Source organism: Vulpes lagopus, chromosome 2 (assembly GCF_018345385.1).
Source record: "Vulpes lagopus strain Blue_001 chromosome 2, ASM1834538v1, whole genome shotgun sequence".
In the NCBI taxonomy this organism is placed as follows: Eukaryota; Metazoa; Chordata; class Mammalia; order Carnivora; family Canidae; genus Vulpes; species Vulpes lagopus.
Genome location: NC_054825.1, coordinates 17,780,302 through 17,797,576, shown reverse-complemented (window position 1 = coordinate 17,797,576; position 17,275 = coordinate 17,780,302). Strand labels below are relative to the sequence as shown.

General features: G+C 41.6%; 1 protein-coding gene across 2 annotated transcripts in view; it reads left to right on the top strand.

Moving 5' to 3' along the window:
• ACSL5 (acyl-CoA synthetase long chain family member 5) overlaps nucleotides 1–17,275 on the top strand; it is a 41,736-nt gene that overhangs the window by 12,275 nt on the left and 12,186 nt on the right. For both annotated transcript variants that reach the window (XM_041742451.1, XM_041742447.1), the window contains exons 2-9: nucleotides 4,851–5,035; nucleotides 7,747–7,855; nucleotides 12,225–12,289; nucleotides 12,407–12,508; nucleotides 14,311–14,410; nucleotides 15,410–15,588; nucleotides 16,353–16,385; nucleotides 16,484–16,535. In XM_041742451.1, the coding sequence (XP_041598385.1) occupies nucleotides 4,880–5,035; nucleotides 7,747–7,855; nucleotides 12,225–12,289; nucleotides 12,407–12,508; nucleotides 14,311–14,410; nucleotides 15,410–15,588; nucleotides 16,353–16,385; nucleotides 16,484–16,535 (796 nt within the window). In that variant the 5' untranslated portion in view covers nucleotides 4,851–4,879. The remainder of the gene's footprint in view (nucleotides 1–4,850; nucleotides 5,036–7,746; nucleotides 7,856–12,224; nucleotides 12,290–12,406; nucleotides 12,509–14,310; nucleotides 14,411–15,409; nucleotides 15,589–16,352; nucleotides 16,386–16,483; nucleotides 16,536–17,275) is intronic.

Below are 17,275 nucleotides of genomic sequence, written 5' to 3'. Positions count from 1 at the left end.
AAATTTCTGAAAGGAAAGGGGCTATAAAACAAACATTATTTGTAGGCTAAAGGGATAGCCTGAAAGATTTTATAGCAATAAATATAGTTGACCAAAAACTAGAGTAGTCCAAGGGTCCATCTAAAGAACTTCATTCAAAGAAAATGAGACCTAATGAAGAAATGGTAACCCAAATCCTCAGAGGAGCAAAACTCAGAGCTGAATATAGGAAGGTCCAAACCTAGGTATCGCGGTCCTGGGAGTTGGAAAGCAGGTGTTAAGGCAGAAGGCATCCTTCATCTAGCTTGGGAATTAAATGTGTTAGAAACTAGTAGATGAGGGACTACCTACCACAGAGGAGGGGGGCCCTGGAGTGAATCCTGGGGAAGGACTGGGGACAAATGGACATCCTGTTGTGTGGGGCTGTGGTGTGTCCCTATCACTATATCAAAAAGTGAAGGAAGCTTTCCACATGGGGCCATCCTAATGTGTAGTATGGCTTGCTCATCCACCTGTAGATGATCTGGAAGAGGAGCTCCCATGTACAGTGTAACACATCCTTACTGCCATGATACTTTTCTCTACCTCATTTTTTTTTCCAAATAGTAGTGTAAAGGGACGAGGAAATGCCACCACATCAACTGCTTGCAGGAGGTCCCATGAAATGACCAAACCAGAACTGTAATCTGAGTGACATTGGACACATGACAAAAGAGACAGTGGTTTCTCTTCTCATTTACTTGAGCATATCTGGAAGTGTTAGCAGATTCTAAAGGTTAGAGGGCTAACGAGAGCTTCCCAGTCCAGTAGTGGTAGAGCCCAAAAAGTTTTACCATCTCTTGGGCCCTCAGCTTCTCCTAGCTAAACAGTGAGAGAGTTACATGATATGTGGTTGCAAATCGTCTCTGGTACTAGCATGATGAGGTTGAAATTGTGTGTATGTATAAAAAAGGTGATCGAGGGATGCCTGGGTGGCTCAATGGTTGAGCGTCTGCCTTCAGTTCAGGTCATGATCCTGGGATCAAGTCCTACACTGGGCTCCCCACAGGAAGCCTGCTACTCTCTCTGACCATGTCTCTGCCTCTCTGTGTGTGTCTCTCATGAATAAACAAAATCTTTTTTTAAAAAGCTATCAAGATAGTAAAAAGACTATAGAATGGAAGAAAATATTTGCAGATTATGTATATGAGGAGGGTCTAGCATCCATATATATAAAGAACTCTTACAGCTCAACAACAAAAAGACAAATCTCCCAATTTAAAAATGAGCAAAGGACTATAATAGACCTTTCTTCACAGAAGAAATACAAAGGATCACCAAGCACATGACAAGACTCTCAACATCATTAGCAATTAGGGAAATGCAAATCAAAACCACAATGAGGTGCCATTTCAGATCTATTAGGATAGATATTATCCAAAACAAAACAAACAAAAACAAAACAAAACAAAACAACAAACCCAGAAAATAGCAAGTGTTGGTGGAGATATAGAGAAATCAGAACACCCTGTGTTGTTGTTTGGGATGCAAAATGGTACAGCCACTGTGGAAAACAATTTGGTGGTTCTTCAAAAGGTTAAATGCAAAATTACCATGTGACCCAGTAATTACACACACTCCTACATATTTACCTCAAAGAACTGAAAATTGGCATTCAAAACAAAGTCTGTATACAAATGTTCATAGATAGCACTGGTCACCATAGCCTAAATGTGGAAACAACCCCAATATCTATCAGCCGGTGAATGCATCAGTAAACTGTCTCTCCATATAGTGGAATATTTACTTAGCCATAAGAAGTGTAGCACTGATATGTGCTACAACATGGATAAACCTTGCAAATATTATGCTTAGTGAGAAAAGTCAGACACAGAAAGTCACTGTTACAGGTTTCCATTTATATGAAATATTAAGAATTTGTAAGAACAAATTCTTCAATTATTCAAATTGAAATAAAGTAAATTAGTGGTTGCCAGGGGCTGTGGGGGTGGCGGGAGGAGGGAATAAGCGGGCACTTGGTTTTCTTTCGGGGTTGAGAATGTCGTGGACCTAACTAGAGGCGATGGTTGTACAACATCATGAATGTGCCGAATACTGCTAAATTGTACATTTTAAATTGGTTAATTTAGTCTTCTGTGAATTTTACCTCAATTTTTAAAAAATGTGAGGCAGCAGAGAGGAACCGTCTGAAATTCTGCACTAATCCTGTTTGAACTGGCTTGGTGATTTGCCATAGCAAACAAAGTGAGTAAGCTCTTTCAGTTGACAAATAGACACATCCTTCAGTGTCTTCTGCAAATAAAATCCCTTGCCAGCATAAGCAAGGTATTTCATTCTCCTGAAACCACCGTCTTCACATTTATAACTACCCTTCTCGTTTGTAACAAAGGATCCATCTCTTCCGTTTGCGGGAGGTGCAACTGCAGTGTGTCTAAAAGGAGGGCTCAAGAGTTGACACACCATGGTCCAGATTAAGCCAGATATCTTTTTGTTTGTCCCATACCAGACCTACTACTTGAGCCAATAGTTAAAATTGAGGTTTTACAAAAATCCAGTGTTCTAGGTTTTCTAGGGAGAAAAAAAATCTAATCTGGTGATCATGGGCTCACATTACAAAGTGCTAACAGTCAGAGAGGGGTGACGGCAGGTGTTGCCCTTAGACTGATCCTGGGTTCTCTCTCTCTCTCCTCCCCTCCCCTTGTGCTACTTGCCAGGCTTTCAACCTCCCTCCTCCCTGGTCCCACACTGCTACCTCAAGCAGAAATTTCACCTTTAGATCCTTGAAAAAATTGAAAAAATTGAAAAATTGTTTGTAAAGTCTCTGGTTAAAATGTAAATCTGCTCTCTGTAAGAAAAAAGCCAAAATCCTTAGGTCAACAATTTCTTCCCTTAGCTGAGAAAGTGAGTAAAGGTTAAGAATCTCTTAATTTGAAGGTGTGATTAAGACAGAGGAGAGAATTCTAGATCAGAAGATACTCCAGGATGGGGGGCAGTGTCTCAAGCTGGGGGTGCGTAGGACGGCCAAGCACAAATTAGGTCCCTCTTCCTCTGGGTGCTGCTCCCCACTCTGCCAATTTCACAATTTTCCCTGGGACACCCCGTTCCCCATCTGGGAACAACAAAGTTCTACCTGGCTGGCTCTTGAACACATTCTGACTCTTGGATGTGCCACTTGACCCTACAAATCCGGATAAGGCTTGATTTAAAAAAATCTCAGCTCTCAGAATCCTGGCAGATGGTCACAATAGCACCAGTTGTAAGGTAACCCAGCACCTATGGGGCCTCGCTTTTGTTTTTGTTGTGTCTTCTTTTTCTTCCCCTAAACACAATGTGGAAGAAACCAAGGAGTGGGGGCCAGTCATCCCAGTGTTTGGAAGTTCAGCTTTCCTCCATAAAATGGAAAGGGATTGCTCCAAATTCAAGTAATAACCTGTCAGGGAGCAGAAGAATGCCAAGATGACTGACATGATTACCAGACTCCATAGCCTTTGTTAAGGTGAAGTGTTTGTCTTCTTGGAGAAAGTTCCAGATGCCAGCTGATGGCAGCTGCCCCAAAGTTCTCAGGGCAACTAGGATCTTGATCAGATCAAACTTTGTACTGAGTATGCTTTGCTCTCTTGATTTTTAAGTGGGAAAGTTTGGCCTCATCTCTGAGATCTTGTTCTGTAGGGCATCGTGGTAAACTCTGAAGAATGCAAACTCTGAATTTCCTTTGCTGTTACGCAAAGGTTCCAGGCAGGTTTGGTCTCCCTGAACTCTATAACTAGACTCCTGAGGAAAGAGGAGTAGTGGTTTTATAGATTTCAACGGGGAAGCAGCAGTGGGAAGTGGTGCGTGACCTTGGACAAGTTACTTTACCCCTGGGAGCTTCAATTCTTCTCATCTCTAAAATGCTACTTCATGACATTGGTTGGATGGAACTCCATGATCCATGCAAACAGCCTGGTCTGAAAGCTGTCCAGGGCAAGAGTTGGAAGAGATGGCCTCAGCCGAAGTTCCTAGGACCTGCCCAAACACTAGTTCCTGCTACCAGAGCAGTTCAAAGCTTGCCTTGGCTGGAAACTACAAGAAAAGCTGGGTTGGGGAAAACCTTTGTGGTTTCAGTTCCTTGAGATCTCTTCCTGGCCTAAATCTTTAATGCTCACTTGCTACCATGTGCTGGGTCCATTCTCTAGCACCTTTTCTGTGAACATGGTGGACGTTGCCTCTGGTAAAAATGGTTTCTCTTGGCTCCCTGGAGGAGAGGGCATTGGACATAGCAAAGTGAGATGCTGTTGCTCTCTGAGACTCTCCCGATGCTTCAAAAAAGAAAGCAATGCATGAGGCCTATCTGGTCAGCAGGAAATGTCCTTCATACAGAATGCTTGATTTTTAAACTCTGTTGAGTCACCTCTCCAGATGTTCCCTTCTCTGCTTTGTACTAGAGAAATCCAAGCCAAACAACCCCTCCTTCCCCCTGGTTGGCCTGGACAGGTGAAGGTCTCTAGAGGGCCCTCCTCTGACTACCAGCTTAGGCTGGAGCCAGAAAGGTTTCCTCTAGGCCCTGTGGGCCCCAATTAAAAGGGCAGTCATTCCATAAAATTGTCTGGGAAATGATTAACTTGTTTCCTTTGATACTTTCTGCCTTTCCTCTCTCCCTCCACTGTGGGAGGACAGTCAAGTCGCAGGAGTGGAGAAAGCTATTATTTTCAACATTGCTAAAGTCAACAGTGAGAGAAACTCTGCTGCTAGAGAGGTCCAACCCTGCTTTTTGGAGGGTTAGACTTTGGGGGTGTGTGTGTGTGTGTCCTTTTGTAAACACAACTATCGAGTAAAAATTTCAGCCATTTCCTCTAACTTTTTTCTTTCCTTTTTTTTTTTTCTTTTTAAAGGCCTGAACTTCCTGCTGCTACTCACAAAGATGCTTTTTATCTTTAACTTCTTGTTTTCCCCACTTCCAACCCCGGCACTAATCTGCATCCTGACCTTTGGAGCTGCCATCTTCCTGTGGCTGATCAATAGACCTCAGCCCGTCTTGCCTTTTGTGGATTTGGACAACCAGTCGGTGGGAATTGAGGTAACCAAACCAATCCTCTACCTTGGGAGAACTCATGAGGAGGATGGGATATAGGGTGAGAAAGTTAGCCTTTTAGGTTCATGATCGCCAGCAAATCCTATAAATTTACACTTTGATCACTGGCACACTTGGCTTTGTAAGAAAAATGAAACCACCACAGCTAGAGTTTATGATGCCAGTAATCTAGATCGGGATTGGTAAACTAGAGCCCGTGGGCAAAATCCACCTTTTACTTTTTGCACAACGAGGAAGCTAAGAGTGTTTTTTTATACTTTTAAAGAGAAGTGATAAAAAATATATATATATAAGAAGAAAGAAAAACAGTTCATATGTGTTCCACAGAGCACAAAGTTTTTACTGTCTAACCCTTTACAGAAAAATCTCGCTGACCTATGTTCTAGATGACAGAGCCAGTGCTTTGGGGGTAGGAGAATGTTCTCATTGAGATACCCAATATCTGAGAATGATAAAGAAGTTATTTCCTTGAGTTAAATTCTGGCTTCGAGTTACTATCCATTCTGAAAACTGGCAGAAGTTGAAGTGGGATTTTCCCTCTCAGTTCCCTGACTTTCAGCAAATCACACAGCTTTCTACATCTCTGAGCAAAGGGAAAGTTCCCAGAATGTTCTCATCATTTTTGTATGTTCAATCCTTTTCAGAGAAGAAAGTGTTTCTGCTCCTTTATAAGGCTAACCCCTTCTGATCTTTTCAAGAGCTTCTTCCCTCTACTCGGGACTCTTACTCCATGTTACGTCCACTCTCCACCACCAACACTTTTATTTAGACGTTGTCTGCATGTTCTTCACGGGCATCTTCCTATGCTGCTGATCCGCTGCTTCAGACCACCACCTCCTTTCAGTCTTCCCTTTTTCCAGTACAGTTCTTTAAGAGTGCCCTGTCGATTTCCTTTCCTGAACTTCAACCCACTGAGATCTGACTTTTGCTGGTACCATCTTCCCCAAACTTCTCTGGGTCACCCATCATGTAACCTTGAAATTCAATGACTTCTCCTCCAGCTTTCCTCTCAAATGACTTGAGAATTCTTCTTTCTTAAAATTTCTTTTTGTCCTTCATAATGTCCTTCAATGAGATTTCTTTCTAATTTCAAGGTGGTCTTTGTCACTGAGCTTCTTTCCCCCCCTTGTCTAGCGTTTCAGTCTCACCACCTCGATTCCTCTAAAGCAAGGGTTGGCCAACATGTGCTTTAAAGGCCACATGGTGAGTAGCTCAGACTTGGCAGGCCATCTGGAGTCTGTTGCAGCTAGCCAACTCTGCTGCTGTAACATGAAAGTAGCAGAGAATATGTAAGTGAATGAACATGCTATGTTCCAATAAAACTTTATTTGTGAAAAGAGATGACAAGCCAGATCTGGCCCTAGATTACATTCTGCCCACCCCTGTGAAATCTTCCTAGCTGAGAAAATCCTTCCTCTTTCATGACATGAAATTGTACCTAAACATTTATGACACTCGAATCTGGCTTTCTAATTCTGAACTCTCCCCAGCCCTAGACCATCTCAGTGACACTCAAGCTCAACAAGTCTCTTTATTGCATATCTTCTCCCTTACACAAACTTTCCTATTTCCCCTCCTGCTCTATCTCAGTTAAATGCTTCTCTTCTCATCCAGTTGCCTAAAACTGAGTCTGAATAATCCCTCCTTCTTCCTTCTTCTTAGGTCCATCTGTGTAAACAAACAATAAAACCCTGTCTTCTGTTACTAGACAGGGAACTTTATTGTTGACACCTCGACTTAATGTGACATATGGAAATCTTCTCTGATGCTCTAGACTAAGCTAGATCTCTTGTTACAGCCTCATGTGTTACCCAGCACTTTTTTAGCCATTATCTCTATAGTAACTTACATTTTTGAGTGTTTTATTTGCCTGGGTCCCCTCTAGACTAACTTGTGTGAGGGTTGGACCACGCTTGTAGCTCTTCTTGCTGCTCCAGGATCCTCATCAGGGCCTGATCCTGTGGTTCCAGCTGACATTTCTAGGCACAGCACTATTCACTATCTCTTTCTCTAATACCCTGCTCTCTGCAGGACAGAGACCACCCACCAGACTCTGCAATGTGTCTTTCACCTCTGTGTCTTTATTCAGGCTGTTCCTTCACTCTGAATTGTTCCTTCTTTCCCTCCCCTCTACCAAACTATAACTTTTTGGTAAATTCTTACTTATCTTCAAAGTCCTTATTAAGTATTCTTTCTTTACCACCTTTCTACTTAATACAGAATGGGTAGCATCACGCATCTTCCTATATCATCACAATATTATAGTTGTAGGTTTTCCCTTTTCACTTCACCTCCACTCCAAAGATTCATTAATGAGATGCTGATGGACAAGGATTTTGTCTTAACTCACTTTGCATTTATAGTGCTGGAATATAGTGTGCATTTGGTAGATGATGAAACTTGGTATGATTTTTTTTAAACATAAAATATAATATTATCTCTCCTCCCTCCACATGTGTATGCATATACACCTATAGGGGTTGGGGAAAATTGCCAAAAACATAACTGTGACATTCACTGGGTTTCTATAATGTTGAGATACTACAATTGGGGGATTTAAAAATTGATTGAATAATAAAGAGATAATTCCTGTGACCTTAATGTTCAGTATTTATGGTCTCTTCAATTCAATCCATGAGAGTTTGGAAAGGGTGGGAGAGACTCAGGCCTGGCCTAAACTTGATCTTGTGTCTTAGGGAGGGGCACGGAAGAGTGCTGGCCAGAAGACCAATGACCCACTGTGTTACTACTACTCAGATGTCAAGACAATGTATGAAATTTTCCAAAGAGGACTTGCTGTGTCTGGTAAGCTTGGCAGCCTAATTTGGCTACAAGAAGACCAAGATGGGGTCTTGTTACATACCTGTTCTTCCCTATCTCATTTCTTAAACCCCAGTGGTAGTCTAAATGCAGACATACAAAATGCAGAGGACGTAGCATACAGTATCAGAATGGGTGTTGGAAACAGGGTAAGACAGACTCGAGTTTGAAGCCTAGCTCTTCTATTTCCAGCTGTGTGACTTTGTGCAAAATCACTCTGCCTCTCTGGATCTATTCCTTACTTAACACGAGGAAAGCTTCCCCAGCTAGTTGGTAAAGAGCTAACAATAATATGTAGGAAAGTATTTTGATTAACTCACAGGTACACTAGATTTGTTTAGAAATAGAACTTTCATAAATGCAATTCTGCATTTACAGATGCAGAATATGAGCCTAAATTAGCATTCAGGGCTCCTAACCTCTAACCTTGTCCTTGACCCCAGTACTGGTCCACGTCAACACTCTAGTATCACAGAAGGCAATGACTTTTGGACTTCCTTGGAAAGGCCACCACATGGACTTTGGTAGGTCCATTTGGAACATCAAGGCTAATCAGCCCTACATATACATCAAGGCTCACTACTTATATCTGTGTTACTGAACATAACTCAAGGTGCACTAGTTTCCTTTCAAAATCAGCCAGCTTATACTTCTCCCTACATCTTTTTTTTTTCTTGTGACACTCTGTCCAGACATAGATTTGCTTATGTACTTTTTGTTTTCTAAAGATTTTATTTACTTATTTGAGAGCAAGAGAGTGAGACAAGGGCATGAGTGGGAGGGAGGGAGGGAGGGAGGGAGAAGCAGACTCCCCACCAAGCAGGGAACCTGATGTGGAGCTTGATCCCTGGACCCCGGGATCATGACTTGAGCCAAAGGCAGATGCTTAACTGGCTGAGCTACCCAGGTGCCCCTGCCTATGTGATTTCTTATCCCCTCTGCCCTTTAGCTATGACAATATTTAATAGCCAACTCCTCTCAAGTGCAAACTATGCAACAGGCACTACATACATCCTAGCTGCTTAACTTCCCCTAACCCTTAAGGATTAGTTATTATTGCCTCTATTTTTTAAAATGAGGAAATAAAAACTCAAAGGTTCAGGAACATTCCAAAGGTGACGGCATTAGAAAATGTTGCAGCTGATACTGAAATATTTCTGACTCGGTTGTTCTATTTTTGCTCAGCTCCTAAGTGCTTTATAAAAGTAGTTGCTTCTCCAGACAAAGAAAGTTTTCTTGTAAAGAAAACTATGCCAAGGCTCCAAAGGGGACTACTTGGTATTTCTGGCTCCAAATCAGTACTACTTTAGGCTTCCATGCAAATAACAAAGCCCCAAACAACAATTAGTTTCTTACTTTTCTACAACTGAAGATACCATATGGCTGAAATAACAGACTTTCCTTTGGAATTTTCTGTTTTTCAAAATTTTCTTCGTTGCTTTCTTTATCCCATTGTCATTGTAACTAGAAACAAGCCATTGAACACATATTACATGGCATTTAAGATTCTTCAGTTAGAATATGTTTTTCAATACTGAATTACAACTAAACAGATGAAGTTAAAATGGCCTCTCCTGTAGGCAGGCATGAGAAAGAAAAATGATAGGTCTGGTCCCAGATGGAATTGAATAAATCAGCCCTACATATACCTTTTCTAAAACAAATTTTTTAGAGAGGGAGAGAGAGAGACAGAGGGGCAGAGGGAGACAGAGACTCTTAAGCAGACTCCATGCCCTGCCTGATGCAGGGTTCAGTCTCATAACTCTGAGATCATGCCCTGAGCTGAAATCAAGAGTCGAATGCTTAACCGACTGAGCCACTCAGGTGCCCCAACCCTAACATATACTTTTAATCTCTACCCAATAGATGGCCTATGTTGAGAATCATCTATGGATAATGTTTAAAATATAGATCCTCTCACTCCACCTTGTTGCAGTGGATCATATTGCCACACAGTGAGTCCTAGGAATCTGAATCTTGAACAAAGCTTCTCAGGGGTTCTGCAGGCCAGAGTTTCAACTCTTCTGCTTAGGGCAGCAATTTTGCCAAGAAGTTAGCCAGTGGGCTCTTTGTAGATAGCCACACCTTAGAACAGAGAACTGAGTTGAGTAAGTTAATCAAAGGCTAGGCTGTTGCCTGGGCAGGACTTTGGCTAAATAGCCTGAAGCTGACTAGGGGACAGAGTTTAATGAGACTTTGGTTGGTGCCCCTTAGGGCCAATTATTTGACTTGTTCCTTGACCATGGGCCTCTGCTAGAATTTTCATCTTTAGTTATTAGTATGTATAATTTTTTTGCTGCCATTTCTTACTGGGTGAGCTTGAAGAAACTGCCCCAGTCCATCATAATGCTTAGTAGGGATAACAACAGTTGGTTATGGTGTACAGGGAATATTCCAACAGTGGTAGCTATCACTAGTAAGGAGTATTAAGACCAGTGCTTGCAGTGGTAGACCGCCAGAAGTACATTCTCTGGGATGGAGCGGTGGTTGTGAACACCTCTGAAGCAGGACTTGTCTTGCCTCTGGGGAAGTTTCAGTGTGAGACCTGGCTTCTTGAGATTTCATGCAGCTGTTCCAGCAGAGAGAAAGTGTCCTAACATTTCCTGTGGACAGTCTCCTCATTCATTTTTTTAAAGATTTTATTTATTTATTCATGAGAGACAGACAGAGAGAGAGAGAGAGAGAGAGAGAGAGAGAGGCAGAGGCACAGGCAGAGGGAGAAGCAGGCTCCATGCAGGGAACCCGATGTGGGACTGGATCCTGGGTCTCCAAGATCACGCCCTGGGCTGAAGGCTGCACCAAACCGCAGTGCCACTCGGGCTGCCCTCCTCATTCATTTTAAAAATACTTCTTTAATCAGAGTGGTTCTATCTTTCCAGCTTTCTTTCCCTTTTTTTCTGTCACTCAGATTGGAAGTTCACTGATTTACTCTTGAATTCTGCCTCAGAATGCTACCTTTTGGCAAGACCTGAATCCCTCTAGCCATTTGACTAGATCCTCTAGATAGAATTTTCCTTACCTTCTACTTTTCTGTTGATAACTCCATCTCACTCTGGTTTAGATGTGGGAATTTCTCAGTTAGTGCTACACCCTAACCTAACACCACCATTGCCATGGCTCTCATGGTTGACATTACTATTTATTCTAGTAAGTGGAGTTCCTAAACTTTAGCTCTTCAGGAGTCTAGTTCTTTGATTGTCAAATGTATGACACAATTGTAAATATGTTGAAGGCAAATGCTTATGTGTGTGCGTACAAGTGCATACTTGTGTGTGTGTGTGTGTGCGCACAAGTATGTATATGTTCCTGGAGTTGCTTATGAGCCTCAGTATCTCAGGAGACATTCTCATATAAACAGGCAAATTACATTAACAAGTGATTTGAGAGAGTAAATGAAACAAGGGAAAAGGTCCCACTTTTATAGCTGTTAAAGAAACTTAGACAAAAGTACTGACTTTTTAAACTTAGCAAACCAGGAGGCATATGAAAAAGATACTATTGAATGACTACTGCTTGACGTGGTGCTGATGGGAGAAAATTCCATTCTCACAACTGCTCTGCATCATGGTATTTCATTTCAGAGACTCTATCCTAAGAAATGTTCTGAATTTGAAATTAGCAATTTGGAAATATTTATCAGAGCATTATTTCAAGTGTCAAGCTTGGAAACAATCTTAATACCCACAATGAAACAAAGTCATTGCAACAGTGCCCTTCCTCCATTGGCCATAAAAGGCCACTGAAATCTATACAGAAAAGAAATAATAACATGGGAATTTTTATATCAAATGGAGGAAGAAAGTAGGATCCAGGATATATCTTTGGAATGAGCATAATCCTGTAAAACTATACAAAGAAACTATGAAAATCAATATCAGTGTTAATAATAGTGTTTAGGTGATAAAATCATTGACAACTCATATTTTGATTTTTTTCTACATTTTTTATGAGCATACATTTCTTTTATTATAAGGAAGCTCAATCTAAGATTATCATTTGACATAGGCTGTTTGTGTTTACTTATGGGCTTTTACTTGTTCACATCATGTGGGTAGTTCATACTCCTGGTTTTCTCCAAATGCCTGTTAACCATGGAGGTCACATATTCCAATATCGAACCACTCTGAATGTTTCAATGCATTTCCTAAATGTTTCGGATGTAGTTTGTAAGACTCTGTCTTTGAGAATGGAGTCCTTACTGCCTTTGACTTTCCTTGACACATAAGAGAGGCTCACATCTTTACTGAATTTCTCCTCCTTTGTTCCTTGTCTCTTCCTAATCTCTTTTTACCTTCTATGATTACCAAAGGATTTGCAGCTGGCACTGATTTTTCTTTCAATATTACATTTTTAGACAACGGGCCTTGTTTGGGATATAGAAAACCAAACCAGCCCTACAAATGGCTGTCCTACAGGCAGGTAAGTCATGCCCATGGTTTGGGATAGATTCTTTTGTTAATGTGGTATTCTGGGTTATTTGGTCTCTTTGAGGTCTTGACTGCTTCCCCCCCCCCTCCCCTTCTGTCTCTCTCATAGGTGTCTGATCGCGCAGAGTACCTGGGCTCCTGTCTCTTGCATAAAGGATATGAGCCATCATCAGACCAAGCTGTTGGCATCTTTGCTCAGAATAGGCCAGAGGTAACCATGCTCAAGTGAACTCCAGAAATAAGTCAAGGCTAGGTCTAAAGACTTAAACCCCACCCCCAAATCAGCACTCTGACACCTGCTGATGATGACTTACCAAAACTATTTAAAGCCCTGCTATCCTTTAAATATTGTCCTCCTGTAAAGAGTTACAGCTCAAGGGCCTCCTTAATCCCTGCTTGAATGCTTAGTGCTCTAAGCTGGTAACTGGATTTCTCTTATTTCCTAGCCCATAATGATTCACTTTAACTCAGTCTCTTTGTTGTATGAGGAAAATAAGAAGGCTGTGTGGGGCTATTGTGGATAGCTTGTGGATATTGTAGAAAGGAAGAGGCATTTGTATTAGAATTGGAACTTACATGCTGTATTTGAACTTGTCAAACAAGGTACCCATTGCTACTGAGACTGGCTGTCCCCATCTTTCCACAGGGATTTAAAGCAGATTTTAGACATTGAGATGATTGGAATTAAGCTTTAGTTAAGTCATTAGACCAATATACTTAGACAAAGCCTTTGTATGCTTCAGAGTAGTTGGATGTCCTATGCTCCCTAGAGATAGTTGCTTCACCAAAGACCTGAGAGCGCACCAGATGCACTTTTAGGCAAATCTACATAATCCACCTTTGTGACCACCCGGCCTCAATAAGAAGAGATATCCTTGATTCTAGTTTAGGAACTTAATGCCAAACCTAGTCTATTCATCTCCTTGGGCTGCCATAACAAAATACCACAGACAGGGTGGCTTCAACAATGGAAATTTATTTTCTCATGGTTCTGGAGGCTAGAAATCCAAGATCAAGATGTCAGCAGGTTTGGTTTCTACTGAGGCCTCTATTCTTGGCTGGCAAGTGGCTCCTTCAAAGTGAGTCCTCACATGGCCTTTCCTCTGTCATCCCTGGTGCCTCTTCCTCTCCTTATAAGGACACCAGTCATATCAGATCAGGACCCCATCTATATGACTTTATTTAACCTTAATTACCTCTTTAAAGGCCTCTAAAAAGAGATATCCAAAAGCAGTCACATTGGGGGTTAGGGTTTCAACATGACTATAAGGTTGGGGGTTGCACAGTTCAGCACATGACATCTAGACGGACACCTAAGGCCCACTGTTAGCAGGTTCTGATCATCTTTCCAATTTGTTTTGTATTATTCCTCATGCCTCTTGATGTATACACAGTGATGTTGTACTATCCTTTCTTCATCTGCTTCCTTCTTCTCCGAATGCCTGCTCTGCCTCCATCTTCATGACCAAATCTTACCAGTCCTTCAAAGCCCTGCCCAATTTCCGTCACTTTCCCCAGAGCAGTCCCAGATGCCTTTACGACCCCTCCCCAAAAGAGTTTTCTCCCTTCTTACACCTCTTTAAAGTTGGGGCCCTGGGTAGATTGGTCATTTGAGCATTCAACTCTTGATTTGGGCTCAGATCATGATCTCAGGGTTGTGAGATCAAGCCCCATGTCGGGTTCCACGGACTCTCTCTTCCTCTTCTTCTGCCCCTCCTACACCCCACCTAAGAAAAATATCCTTATAACTAGTGGTTTCTATACCTTTTATGGATAGAACTTACCACGCTCTACCTTTGTATTTTGGTCCTTTGTATTGCAATCATCTGTGCTTAGCTTATTTCCCTGATTTAAATGTTCTCTATCACATTAGCAGTGGAAGTCTCTAGGGCCCCCAGGTGATTTCTTTTAACACAAAGGCATCAAATAAGCATTTATTGGCTGAATGATTGAAGTAATACTCTTCCTTTTCAAAGCATTCTTTAGTCCTTACTTGAGCTTTTCTCTATACAGTGGATCATCTCCGAGTTGGCTTGTTACACATACTCCATGGTAGCCGTCCCCCTGTATGATACCTTGGGAGCAGAAGCCATCATATACATTGTCAACAAGGGTAAAACTTTGCTATTAAATTATAACTTGATTTTGTTTTAATGCTGTGTAATTCCTCAACATCTGCTTGTGTTAGCCAACTTGGAATGCTATGGCCAGAATTTGCTGAAGTCTTTCCTATCTTGGAGTGCCAAGGATATAATTTACAAGGAAATTACAAAAAGGCCAAGCAGGGATATTCACAGATAAAAGGCTCAATGAAATGCTCAAGGTGGCATAGCATGACAATAGAGTCTAGAGATAACACAGCTTACTTTGGCCACACTGGATAATTGGTCATAGAGTGGGTGACTAAGTCATTTAATTGACTAAATCACTATGAAACCACTGATTTCATTTCCTGTTGTTGTAAATTCAAGTCAGTACAATTAGCCAGCATGTACCAATGTCCATGGTGGATTTGTAGAAAAAATTACCATTGTTAGAGAAACAAGGACAAGTTCAGTGGTCAAGTAACAGCCCGTTCACATATCTAAAATCTTACTTTCTGTCCCAGAACTTGTAGGGGAAGTGAGTAGACCCATTGGGACTATAGACACAATCAGAAGTTTTACATTTTTATAAACAAGTATCAAAAAAACATGCTAACATATAGAATCATAAAATGCCTGTCTGCTAAAATCCCATTTGTCCCTTCTTTTTCCTTCTACGCCCTACTTCCCTTCCCAACAGAAAACACATTAACAGGACCATACCTGAGTGATCCATGTGTGTTGTCAGTATTTTTTAGCAAAAGGAATTTCGTTATTCTAGAAACTGTAAACTGTCTGGGCAGCACGCATGCAAACTATGTGCTTCTGTTTTGATTAAGTTCATTTATTATTGATGGAATTGCTTCAGGTTTTGCACATTATACACCTGATTTGCAGGTGTAATCTCCTTTGGGTACCCACTAGCTTTGAAATTTTCAAAAAAAAAAAAAAAATCTCTCCCTCCTTGCAAGGCAGTCAGGTACCTAGTAGAGCAAGGAGGTGACCTCCAGCTCTGTTTTTGCTTTCAGCTGATATCGCCACAGTGATCTGTGATACTCCCCAAAAGGCATCAACCCTGATAGAGAATGCGGAGAAGGGCCTCACCCCGGGCCTGAAAATGATCATCCTCATGGATCCCTTTGAGGATGACCTGAAGCAAAGAGCAGAGAAAAGTGGAATTGAGATCTTATCTCTGTTTGATGCGGAGGTATGGGCTTTAAATTCAACTAGTGGCTTGAAGGCTGGCCTGACACCAGGGGATATACACTCAGGACATCTACATGAGAGCACAGGCTGTTGTCTGCCTGCAGTGGCAGGAGAGGAGTCCATGAGACTCATGCTGTGAAGCTTTGAGAATAATGTCCCTAAAATGATTCAGAAGCCATGTCAGAGGAGAGGGTCTGTGGCCAATGGGAACAGACTTCTAAGCAGAGGATCTATCCATATTGATAGATATATAGAGGTCTTGGAGTCAGGTTGCAGGGTTTGTATTCCAGCTCTACATCTATTAGGTGACCTTAGGCAAGGTGCTCCACGTCTCCCTCTTCCCCTCTCTAAAATGAGGCTGAAATAGTCCCCACCTCGCAGATGGGTCGTAAAGAGTTACATGAGTTCATCTATATAAAGTGTTCCAAATAGTGATTGGTATGTAGTAAACCATGCAATGTCAACTATTTCTGTTATTCAGAAAGATTTAGTAATGGTTCTAAATGACTAGACCTCAGAAGTACAATGGGGAGTTTGGACATCTGGAATCTACCCTCTTGAGATTGACGTCCTAGAGAAAATTTATGCTCCTCCCTCAGGCTTCCTCTGTGCTGGAATGTTGGCTTCCAGGTCTGATCTAGGTTAGAATTTTGGTTCTATCACATAAAAGTGAGGTGTTTGCATAGAGAAGAGAGAGGGCGGTGTTTGTCGTATGTCTTTCCATCATAACTAATGACCTCCTTTCTTGGCTTCCTATTCATGTAGAATCTAGGCAAAGAGAACTTCAGAAAACCTGTGGTAAGTTTTTTTTTTTTTTTTTCTGCTCAAATGTCAGTCTTGCCCTGTTCAATTCCCAAAGCTCTTGGTAAGTTAACCCTTGTGCTTCCCCTCTCTAGCCTCCTAGACCAGAAGACCTGAGTATCATCTGCTTCACTAGTGGGACCACAGGTCAGTGTGCATGAAGCTGTCCCAGAGGCCCCTGGTTGGTTAAAACACATAGCTTGAGTCACTGAGCACTGGTGGGCTGGTAAATATATCCTATAATGAACCCTATCCTTAGGATCTCATAACCTAGAGCTTTTGAGTATGGATGCCCAATAGAAAAACCTAAGTATAAGCAAGTACATTTCATTGAACACACTGGGAGGTGTTTACATGGTATGGATTTCAGGAGCCATTCAGATGGCATCACGAAGTCAACTTTCTTCTCCAAGCCCCCGCTCTATCAACCTGACACCACCAGAATAGTTTCACTCAATCAAGGTGACCCAGGGATAGTTCTACACAGATCAGTGTGTGCCTTACCCTATCCCAGCCATTACTTTTCTATTAAAACTCCTAATAGCTTTTGATAATGGCCCATGATGACCTAGAGTCACATCCTCCTGTCCATTGTACCCGTTCATGATGAGATAGTTAGGTAATATAGTTAGGTCTGAAGTCTTAAAAACTGCACAAGATGAAATTATTTGGATTTTTGTTTTTGACTGTTGCAATCTGAGATTGTGGCTGTTACCCTCTGTGGTAGTAGAAGGCTAATAAAGGTGTCAGCAGTAGTGTCTCTGGGTGCATTAATCATTTATAAACAGAGTCCTATAGCATTCATAAAAGGGCACAGTGACAGGAGAAACTCTTGGCTCTTGGGAACAGAACCAATTGAACACATCTTCTTCTTTCATAGCCAAAAG